Source organism: Cydia fagiglandana, chromosome 16, assembly GCF_963556715.1.
Source record: "Cydia fagiglandana chromosome 16, ilCydFagi1.1, whole genome shotgun sequence".
Taxonomy (NCBI): domain Eukaryota; kingdom Metazoa; phylum Arthropoda; class Insecta; order Lepidoptera; family Tortricidae; genus Cydia; species Cydia fagiglandana.
Genome location: NC_085947.1, coordinates 5,400,984 through 5,413,011, shown reverse-complemented (window position 1 = coordinate 5,413,011; position 12,028 = coordinate 5,400,984). Strand labels below are relative to the sequence as shown.

At 37.0% G+C, this 12,028-nt stretch overlaps 1 protein-coding gene across 2 annotated transcripts; it reads left to right on the top strand.

Moving 5' to 3' along the window:
• The first annotated feature begins 3,901 nt into the window (after positions 1-3,901).
• On the top strand, positions 3,902-10,930 carry LOC134671777 (BAG family molecular chaperone regulator 2). Of its 2 annotated transcripts, none has more exons than XM_063529607.1 (4): positions 3,902-4,180; positions 5,854-5,996; positions 6,791-6,903; positions 7,988-8,325. In XM_063529607.1, the coding sequence occupies exons 1-4, from the start codon at positions 4,074-4,076 to the stop codon at positions 8,222-8,224; spliced, it is 600 nt and encodes a 199-aa protein (XP_063385677.1). In that variant the 5' UTR covers positions 3,902-4,073; the 3' UTR covers positions 8,225-8,325. The 2 variants fall into 2 exon arrangements, with proteins under 2 accessions (XP_063385677.1, XP_063385678.1); XM_063529608.1 differs by lacking the exon at positions 3,902-4,180 and adding an exon at positions 4,233-4,493 and having other exon boundaries at positions 7,988-10,930.
• Positions 10,931-12,028: the final 1,098 nt, after the last annotated feature.

The following is a 12,028-nucleotide window of genomic DNA, read 5'->3' as shown; positions in this document are numbered from 1 at the left end:
TGCACTTTTATTGTCTTTCGTGACATGCGTCACTTTCCACTTGCATACTTGTTAGAAAGTTCATTTGAGCCGCAAGTGATGTTACACACACTGATATTTGTATTATTATATTTTAACGTTTGATGATTACACTTGGCCATATTTTGTGTTCACATTAATATATTCGCTATTTAGGTAAATATAGTATTGTATTATATGAAAGAGCGGTCTGAACAAGTAACTGGCAGCCCAATTCGTGTTTTAGTTATTTGATCTGAGGAAAGAAGTAGCATAAGGATTGATATTCTAACTTTTGCGCATAGCGGCCGCTCGATTTCAATTTACCTACAGTATACGTAGGATTTGAAATGGTTTTCGCGACACATTATTTTAAACTCATACTATATTTTATAAACGCACGTTGAATGATAAAAAATAAACCTCACACAACAATGACTGCTACTAGCATTGCGAAAACATCTGTGTTTTCGTTTTTTAGGTTTTTAATGAATATGCTAGAAAGTCAATTATCAACCGCCATCTTATTTTTATAAAGTTCAAGTATTAATGTGATTAAAAAAGATTATTATTAGAATTATAATTATGTTTTACACGACAGTTTAGCAAAATATTTCCAATTTACTGTTAGTGTAAAGATTTTAGAGACTGTCGTGTAGAGCACTCTAGAATATTATAGAATGTAGATAAAATCACCGAGTATACATTTCTACCCGTAGAAAACAGCTTTCCGACCAGGGGGCCGATTTTTGAATTTCGATCGCTCGATTTCGTCACTCGAAATTCGGTGGAAAACGGCGAAATGCTAATTTTTGAAATACGAGCGATCGAAATTTGGAATCTAGTGGTATTGACCACTCGATTTCAGTTCTATTAATAGAATTTAAACGCCTAGTAGAGGAGATATCATTTAACGAAATACACGAAATCGAGTGGTCGAATTTAAAAAATCGGCCCCCGTTATCTTTTAGACTTTTGATATCGAAATTTGCGAACAAGTTTCACGATGATTATATCAATACGTTATGATGTTTCTCCAGGAACTTCCTGTCTCGCCTAACTGGTCGTTAAACTGTAAATTGAATTGTAGCTTGCGTTATTTCCGGGCCGATGCGACCCACAAACCTCCAAGAAAAGAGCGTACTCCTATCTTAAATGCCGGCAACGCACTTACAGTCCCTCTGATGTTGCAGATGTCCATGTGCGACGTTAATTGCTTAACATCAGGCGATTCGTCCGCTTATTTGCCTCCTAAACCAAAAAGAAATCTGAAATTCTGCATTTCAGAAGCCGGTACTAATAGAAACACATCTTGACTTACCATCGGTGGACTTTATGTCTTTGCCGTAAGGTTTATTGTCAGTTAATAGTGTGAACGTGTGTGATTTTGATTCCCATTACCATAGAGATTTTGGATCTCCATGTAAGCTGTTCCTATATTCAGACATGGCACGTTTACATTATATTCAGTCTATCAGTTCAATTCAATACCTTAGTTAAAAATAATATATACCTATTGTATTTACAAAGAATTATTTATATTGAATAAACACTACGGATCGACAGATCTAGTTAAGAAAGTTGAGGTGTAGACACCCGATTCTCACCAGCTTGCCTATTTTGAGACACCAGGGTCCCGGGATCGGTCGGACATCAAAAACATATATGAATTATTTATTTGTTGGTCACCAGTCATATTACCGACTGGAGGTTTTCCATAAGTCCGCTCCACACTCACAGATCTGCCAAATCGACTCCACACTCGCATTCGCGGCTTCGCGCCGCGATTCGCTACTGTATTATTTTAACATCTTGTTTGACACGGTAAACAATAAATGAATTCTTATTCTAATTCGCGCACGAGTGTGGAGGGGGCTATAAAATAACATTTATACTGTGTTAAGGTATATTAAAGTTTATAATGAGGCAGAATTTCCCAATTTTGTTTTTATTGATTACCAATATTTTTGTTATTTATTTTGTATTTCAAAATTAGCTGTGTTTAGTAAAAAAAAAACAACGTGTATAATATTAGTATAAAAATATATACGATTAAACTTTTATTTAATAAAATATGTATTTTAAAATCTGTTATAGTTCTGATTTATGTACCTAACCGATAAAGTAAAATTATTTGCATTTTCTAAAGCTCTAAGTCAACTTGTAATACATAGATCCCTATGAGAGACGGCACACCGCTCGTGACACGTGTGACGTGTGCGTGCACGTCTTACATTTTAGCGTATGAGCACGTCTAGGCACACGTAGGCTCGTAGCCGGTATGCTCTGGCCTTAAAACAACAACTTTATTTTATTGCTTGTTTATTCCTGAGACTGGTATTCCACCTGTCCAATTTCTTTGTCCAATGTGTATTGCGTCTCACATTTTGCTTTAATGAGAGAGTGAGAGGTAATAACATTGGACAAATGGAATACCACCCTGAGGCACATGTACAAAATCTTCGTTTATGGGACTTTATATTACACAACATTCACAAAGGTAAAGCCAGCCATCTTTTTCAATAGTAGAGCAAGAGATAAAAAGAATGCTCTAAGAGAATTATAACGACAGTTGGGTGGCTAGCCATTAGGTATGCAAATTTAATGCAGAAAGCTTGTTTATGTTCATAAGTATCTGTAATATTTTAGGTTTAAAGTAACCTAATAAAGTATGTGTACATAAAAATTACTGTGTCTTTATTCATTACTGGGATCTTATCAAACCAAAGTACAGCCTAGCCAAGGGAATGATTTGAAGCAGAAAAAAGGACGATGTAAGTGTGCGTTTAGGGTGAGTGGTTGTTGTGAAAACTATATGAGCTGTGTGTAATTGAAATAGGTACGTTTATTGGAAGTTTGGTTGTGTTAGAAAGAAAGCTCACTTTCTTCTTCGGTTCCCATTTCTTTCTCAAAAATTGGCGGGTCGCAGGGGATACCAGTGTTGACTCTCAGCGGTCTCAGCGCAGATCAAATGAGATTCTTAACATAATTTTCATGAATATAATATATTACGAATGTCAATTTTATTACAATATAAAAAATTCTTAAACGTGTTTTTTAAAGAAAGGTTCCGTACAAGTTTTTTTACGAGGGTCGCACTGAAATATTCGGGAATGGGACACTTAGAAATAACATAATAGAAAGAGGCATATAATTTATAAAAATGTAACTCTTTATAAAACTTTTAAGGTATATTTCATTTGGTTGTCATTTGTATTTAAGAATTACTGGCAATTTGAAAATTGTATGTCGAACATTATTTGAATTTTTGGCAAAGTGATTTTTCCGATCAAATTTTTAAACGGTTTTCAATATGCCCTCAGCGAACAAATAAAAGTTACAATGGGCTTCTGTTATTTTTTTATGAACTAGAGTTCATCGTACGCTCGTTTGCGGTTAAAATTAAATATGAAAGTCACTTTCATTTTATCCCATAGATGATCTTAAAGAAGCATGTCATTCCAAAGCGACGTCAAAAATTAAAATCGCATTTGTGCTGTTAATTAAAAAGACTGCCAAAAAAGTTGCATATCGGCAGATTTCGACATTCCTAAATATTCATATGACAACAGTAAAAAAATATTATATATATATATATATGTAAAAAAAACTTCAATTCCGTTGGCTACTCCACGAATTTCATACAAAACCACTAAGGCTCCAAAATCGCCATACAAAAAGGACTTTGGGATTATGAGCCGTGTGCATTACAGAATGATTACTTTCAAAAGAAAATTTATATGCGTGGTCAGTTTGAGATTAAGTATGCATTAAAATAAAGATTGACTGTCTAGATGCGACAGTATTCTCTATTCCCGACATTTTCAGTGCAACCCTCGTATCACGTCCCTAAAATGTACCAAAGACAAGAAAGATTTTTCGTTTGACGTTTCATTGTTCCACCTACTTTCCAGCTGCAAAACTGACGTTTGTGTGTAAAAAATTGTGAAGTGAGAGACCGAGCTCGAGCTGTTTATTATTTACATTTCATATAATCCGATTATAGTAACCATTATCTGTGTGTACAAGAAATTTCGTAATCTTGAACATTGGCAACGTACAACGTAACATCTACAATGGAAGTGGATCAGTACGCGAGTGATTGGAGCTTCACCGGCGAAGGGTCGCGGCTGCCGCTTATTGACGAATCCACAGCTCTAGGAACTCAAGCTCCAAAAGACAGGTCACCTTCAATGTCCTTTATCCCAAAAATCGATTATTACTAGGTTCCTGCGCAGTTGATCTCAAGAAAACATCGCGTTATGTATGTACCACGTCCGAAATTGGTCAACGCGTTGTTTAGGCCTAATAGCCGCCTACGCTTCGCTCAACTCTGTTGCTATGTCTCAAAATGATTAAATAACATGTGCTCTCAACAGCATGCTCATTAAAGCGATATAAAAAGCGTCGTAGTTAGAATAATACGTAGATATGTATTTAAGTGATTGTGGTCTGTGAAAGTGAAACATGGAGCTGTCACTGGGGCCTGTCGGGAGGTGATTGAACTCGTTATCGTGTCTGTGTGCGAATTTAATCATGGATTGTGTGTTAATAGCACTTAATTTGTGTCTGCAATAAAGCAGATTATTGATGAGGCTGGCTATTATACTTTTGATTATCATTCATCGTTAGTACATCAAGTAACTGTAGAAGCTTTAAAAATGGTTAAGTTTAAATCAATGTAATTATGTATGTAGATGCAGAATTATAATAGGCAACTTTCTTTACTATGTTACTTAAGTGAAAGTTGCAGGCACGCACACAGTAAAATAATGCACTCAAGGACTATTAAAGTTATACATATTGTTCTGTATTGTTAGAATCAATGGGGAAAATGCCACTTTATCGGTCAGCACATATGGACTGTAAACCTATTTATGATCCTTTGGTTTCATTTTACCTTAATTTTGTTTTACCTAGTTACCAAAATTCCTTGATCTCAAAACTGAAGTGTCAAAATGACTGAATCCCAGAATGCCAAAATTTTCTCAAAACATTCTCAAAAGCCTAAACTTCATATTGATGTGATGTGGTGTCTAAATAATCAAATTATGTACACTATATTATCCAATACTTAGTCAGGTTGTAAGTTCTGTCACAAAGGTGATAAACTGTAATACAAAGCTTTTAACCCTTTACCAGGCTGGCCTTTCACAAATGACAATCAAATGTCCGTCTTACTCATCGAAAATAAAATACATGTTTGAAGTGCCGTATGTGGTATGTGGGAAATATATGTATATCCCTTAGGGCCCCCCCACATCTGGCGTCTTTCGAGCGACGGCGTCTACAATTCTATGGCCGACGTCGACGCAACGTCGACGCGGCGTCGACGCAACTGCGCAGCGACGTCATTTTCCATAGCGCTGGACCGACGCCGACAGACGCCGACGCTCGAAAGACGCCAGATGTGGGGGGAGCCTTAGCCTGGTAAAGGGTTAATAATAAAAGTTAGTCATGTTTTGAAAGCTTGAAACCAAAGCTTTGCAACATACTTATCTTTAAAAGATGTTTACTAATGAACCAAATATAATTGCTCATCTCTCTGTCTCTCTCTCTTTAGCCTTTTTCTACCCTTCGGGTGTAGGCCTCCTTCATTTTACGCCATTTGTCACGGTCTTGTGCAACCTGGAGCCACTTCTTCCCCGCAGTCCTTTTGATGTCGTCGTCCCAACGCATCTTGGGTCTACTTTGAGGACGCTCTTCCCCCATGGTCGCCACTCATAATTGCTCATAACCCCCAGCAAACATTGACAAGTTAATATTAAAGTACCACGGTTTGAGTTGTAAACCTATAATGTATTGTGTGCCTACAGTTTGAGCCGTGTAAACCAATAACATATTGTGTGCCTGCAGGTTGATAGCGGTGCTGGACCAGGTGGAGATGCGCGTGGAGCGCCTCCGACGAGACACAGTGCGCATCGAGGAGGAGCGTGACTCCTTACTCTCCACATTGGACAGTGTCAAGCACTCGGAACTGCTGGCAGAAGTCTCGGAATGTAAGATGTGGAAATGTCAACTTTTTATAGCCTGTTGAATAAACCCTTTAATATAATTTACATACAATGCTTTTGCGATATTCAAATTCATATTATTCATACTACACTATCATAATATTCATAGTTATTATTTATGTTTACTTTGTACATTTAAGTACCTACTTTGTTTTGGGACTAATATATGACTAATACTAATAATGTGTATGACATATGTATAACTTTTAATAATATGAACTTAGTTAATTGGTCATGATTGTCATGAATGAAAAAACTGTTTACAACCGATTATGAGCCTTGTAGCTTGATATAAATGAATTTTATTTATTTTAAAATGTAGAAATAGATAGGTAGTGGTTATATAATATAAAATAATAATAATTTAATTCTTTGTGGGTGTAGTCAAGTTTATATTTTGTCATCTGTAGTTTACGATTATTGCAGTCTACATATAATCACTGTAGTATAAGATATGTACTAGTTGATAAGATATGTAGACTGCACTTCTGGTCAAGGTGACATTATATTTGTGGTTTAGATTGTACAGTTTTTTACCAAACAAAAAGTTCTATGCAATTGCTACTTTTTGCTTAATTTCAGTTGTTGAGGGTTTCTTTAAATAGCTGTCAATGGATCAGTTAGATCAACTCAGAGAATAGACATCAAAATAGTATATTATAACAATAAGAATATTAATTATATTATATCTATATTATTTTGTATTATTGCCTATTAATTACATCTATATTATTTTGTATTTGTAAATGAGACTGTGATTGTTTTATCTAAATGTACAGGTGACAGAGACGACATCTCGCGGTACGCGGAGCGTATACTGGCGCGGGCGCAGACGGTGGAGGTGTGCGTGCGCACGGACCGCGACCCGCAGCAGGAGGAGGCTCTGCATCAGGTAACATACAGGGTGGCCAAAATATAAGTGCATTCCAGTTGCCAGGGAGGTTTTGGGATTATACTGAGCAACTTTTACTATGGCACCAAATCAGAAATCGCGAAAACAAAATTGTCTGTTTCATACATTTTGGCTGGTCCATTTTCTATGGGAGGGTAAATTTTCGCCCTGTATACTATTACTAACACATACACTTGTAACAGTTGTAACACTTGCACAGAAACGTCCACGCTGTGTGTGAGCGTGGTATTCCATCTGTCCAATATTTGATCAAATGTGCATTGCGTCTCACTGTCTCATTAAGCAAAATGTGAGACGCAAATACAAATTTGATCAAACATTAGACAGGTGGAATGGAAAGTCCTAATATATAAAACAGTTCTGTTACTTAAATATTGACAGACAGCACACAGTTTAAACTGCTGAAGTTAGGCCCAGAGCCAACAGGAGTGGTCATTTCTCCACACAAACGTACTCGACTGTTTCCTCCGTGGGTTTTGATGCTAGAGCAATGATTTTTTTCAACACAGATTAATATTGTCAATATCTGTGTTGGACCGTTTTGCTTTTATTGATATTTTTGTTTTTTAAGGCGTTAGAGCCCTTCAAAAATGGCCAAAACGGCCTCATTGACTATGCCGCAATGAGAGGCGTAGTATTCAATACTGATATCAATTAGCAAAAAAAGCAAAACGGTCCGACACAGATAATTTCATAATCATTTAGATTTCCAAATTTGGTTACGATTGGTTAAGTTTTGGAGGAGGAAACAGTCGAGTACGAAACCTCGATTTTTACGCAGGATTTTTCGCCTTGTCCTTATCGCACTAGTTGTAGGAGCCGCTTCCGTTAGCGAGACGGGTATAACCTAAAAGATTTAAAACACAGCTCCTATTTCGTCTTAAAAAAATTGTAATGTCTAAGAAAGAGTTATTTGGAAAATAACAAAATAGAGTGAAAATACGATAGAACGTTATTAGTGACTTGTGCACAAAGTCAATTTTTTCCCGTCAACATTTTTATCTCTTAATATCATTTCTACTGACAAAATTGCCACTTGCCAGTAACAAAACTGTCATTTCAGGTAAACATGTACATCGACCAGCTAGTAGTGTCAGTGCAGGACGACGCGTGCACCGCGCACGCGCGCTGCCAGGCGTACATGGCGGCCTGCTCCAGCGCCGCGGACTCCGCCGCCACCGACAAGAACTTCGAGACTGCCATCCTCGGCTGCACGCTCGACGACCAGAAGCGCGTCAAGAAGCGCCTCCAGGGCCTGATGGACTACTTCGCTAAGAAGAATGTTACTTCGTGCTCGTGAGCTTGTGATTGTGTTATTGGCACTGCTGGATCATAGTGGGTTTTGTTAAAAAAATCGTACCAGAAAAGCTATTAGGGTGCATTGGGGTAATTTCTAAGGCGGGGTAATTTGAAAAATGGCAAATGTCTACTAAACTAGAAGCACTTTCTACTGTAGTAACAGTAGCAAGATACCTTGGTAAGTATTTCAGTACCTAGCGTAAGTGTTGCTAAAGTACAAAGTGCTTATGAACTGAAATAAATGTCATATACTAAGAAAAAGTGACCAAGGCCTCCAGTGCCCCAGGCTGGAATCGAACCAGCGTCCTCTGCTATCGCGGCAGGTGCCTAAGCCACTCGGCCACCGGGCCACAGCGGCATAGGTCGAATTTTTCCAAGTATATGCACTTCTTACTGAAGGCTTATGGCGCCCCCTGGCCATCCCTAGATATTTGCCATTTTCTAAATTACCCCGCTTTCGAAATGATCCCAATGCATTTTAAGCCTTTACAAGGCAGAGGGAAGTTTCCCACCTGATTTTGAAGTTTATTCCAGATAGTGTTCAATTTTGTATAATTTCTGATACCCATATGCCTTATAAAGGATTGGCAGCCGTATTCGAATAATGAGATACGTCAAATACTAGATATTGAAACGATATGGATCGGATATGTCAGTGTCAAACAAGTGTCAAAATTGTCGTTTCTTCAAACAAATACCTACGCCACTTTTGACACTTGTTTGACACTGATATATCCGATCCATATCGTTTCAATATCTAGTATTTGACGTATCTCATTGTTCGAATTCGGCTAGGGTTTTGTCTAGCGTTCACAGATACTGGGACAGACATTCACGTGGGCACTTTTGATTATTTCCCTAGAACATATAACACTTCGATCTTTGCGACACATAATACAACCAAAGAGATATTGACGTTCTTCCCAGTAGCTGGCCTCTGTATTTTGAGGTACAGTCGACGTCAAATATATGTTAACACTTTTGCACCTTACTCCTTTGTATAGTTCGTTTTTTTTAGCATTAGAAAGAACTCCACAGAAGCAAGCGTGCAGTTTTTATCAGGCTCGTTATATGTTAATAATTATTGAATTATCTAATGTAGCATGGTCATTACATATAATTTACTTCAAATGATTACCGCTAAAAGTGCCGGATTTGGAACCACAAGCTTACTTCTGCAAAGTTCTTTCTAATGCTAAAAAAAACGGACTATAGTAAGGCGTAAAATTTAAACATATCTTTGACGTCGATTGTACTTGACTGAATTGTTAAACGTTAACTTTTACACATAGTTTTACTGCAAAAATTACATTAGTTATCATATCAAACTATACCTCGTTTTTTTAGCATTAGAAAAGGGTAAATCTTGACGTGTCTTTTTATTGAAGAACACTTTAAAAAAAATTGTAACTATTACTGATGAAACCAAAAGAAGGTAAATATAATGTCCTTGCTATTGCTATAACTGATGCGACTTACTTTTCAATAAAAATACGTTCAAGATTGTTTACTCTTTATCTAATGCTACAAAAAAAAGGTATAAAAACACATTTTTTTCTGCATCTCTTCTACAATAACTATTTTTTTGATATACTTATGGAATTGATGGGATGTTTACAAAAACAACATAACTGACTACACTGGTTGACACTTGAAACGATTAGCAATGTTCTAAAAAAAGTGTCAACCGCTCTAAGCAGTTATGTTGTTTATGTAAACATCCCTTCAATTATAAAAAAAAAAACATTTAATACAGAGGTGACATTTAATAAGAGATTCCATATTAAACTTGTCTAATAAAGTGCTCTGGGGAAATTAACTAAAGAAATTAAAATTAAACTGTATCAGCGCAGCGTCATAAAGATGGACATGTGAAAAGTTTATTCAATATTATTAGTGTCTCGTGGCAGACATTAGGCAGCATTGTCACTGTTATAGTCTAGTATAATTTATTATCGTTACGGTAGTGTTCACAAGCTTCCATTTTGTATCGCAATGTCTGTGTTCACGCCCTTCCACAACATAGTTGTGTCACTGTTTCCAATATCTCTCGTCGTCGATGTTTCCGCGCCCGTTTTTATAAAAACTTGTAATTTGTAATACCATTACGCTCCGCTATTGTTCGCGCCGTTTACAGTCCGTTTTTTTAGTTTCATTAGAAAGAACTTCGCAGAAGTAAGCTTGTGGTTCCAAATCCGGCACTTTTAGCGGTAATAATTTGAAGTAAATTATATGTATTGACCATGCTACATTAGATAATTCAATAATTATTAACAATTAAAGAGCCTGATAAAAACTACACGTTTGCTTCTGTGGAGTTCTTTCTAATGCTAAAAATAAACGAACTATATGGTCCAGCTAAATTGATTGGTCAATACTTACTTGCAGTGAGTTTTAATTTGTTGCTTGTTAATTTGCATTTCCCCTTAAAGCTCAAGCGGCTTCAGCGATTCTTTCACCACCAATAAGCATCTCGCGCGTTTGTCGCAATATTTAGACATTTAGTTCCAAAATTTGTCTTCATGTGCTTTGTTTTGCTTTAAAACCTTCGGTATAGGTATGTGCACGCTTTGAGTGACGAGCTCCCAGCGGAGCGTTAAGCGGAGCGGGCAGCGGCAAAGTGTTCTGTGCAGCGTGCATTCATGCCGCTTGCCGCTCACGTGCGTTTGCATTTGTTTAACATAAACGCAGTTCGCTCCGCCCAGCACCACTCGGGGTCATGTTGCATAACAAACTACAACTAATATTACAAGCGGAACTCCTTTTCTAATTTCACTTATTAAAAAAGGAGTTCCGCTTGTAATATTAGTTGTAGTTTATTATGCAACATGGCCCAGGTCCTACACTAACACAAAAATCTAGTGCTAAGAGGAAGGCCTGAATGTATTTCAATCGCCTTCTGGTCTCGATTTCGTTATTGTCTTAAAACTTGTACATTCAACAATAAGGCAAATGATTTATTCGAAGTTTGTTGTCTCTAGACATATTTCCATACGTTTTTCAGATATATTGTTTGTGTTAGAATAGCTTTATTTTTGCATTCTTAAGTATACGGACCAGAAATGTAACTGTTATGTTAGTCTTTTGACTATGGTGCAGTAGTCTTAAACTTATTTAGATGCTTGTGTTGATATTTTGTAGTTGCATTTTCATCAATAGTTAAATTCATTAGTTTAGGGTATTTTTTGGATTGTATGCCTTTCATTCTGTTAAAAAGTTAAAATGTTGAAGATGGGTATTTCATATGGTCATATTTGATAATGTGTAAGTTGTCAACCTTATTACTTAGAATATAAGGTTTAAAATTAGAGATGCAACGGATAGTGGTTTGGCCGGATACCGGATATTCGGCCTGACCATCGGCCGAATATCCGGTATCCGGCCGCCGAATATTCGGCCAGCGGATCTATTACCTACAGTTCGTTTTTTCAGGTGCGCAATTGCGCATTCTGCAGGTTTGACCAGCTTCCTAGTAAACAAACGTACGCGCGGACTCATTTCTAGGTTCGAAATGAGTACGCGTGCGATCAGTGGAATGATTAAATTGTTTTAAAATAATACACAAATACGATTATGACCGTGTCTGTTTCTTAAATCCAATTTGTTTACTCCGAAATCAAGCAATGTTACGATCCGGTATCCGGCCGGATAGTAAAATAATGGCCGGATACCGGATAGTAACCGGATATCCGGTGCATCTCTATTTAAAATGCATAAGTACATATTATTAATATGGCCATCATGATCATACGGAGTGAGACAAAGACTGGTAAGTACTGCCAACATATGAAAATTATAGGGTGGT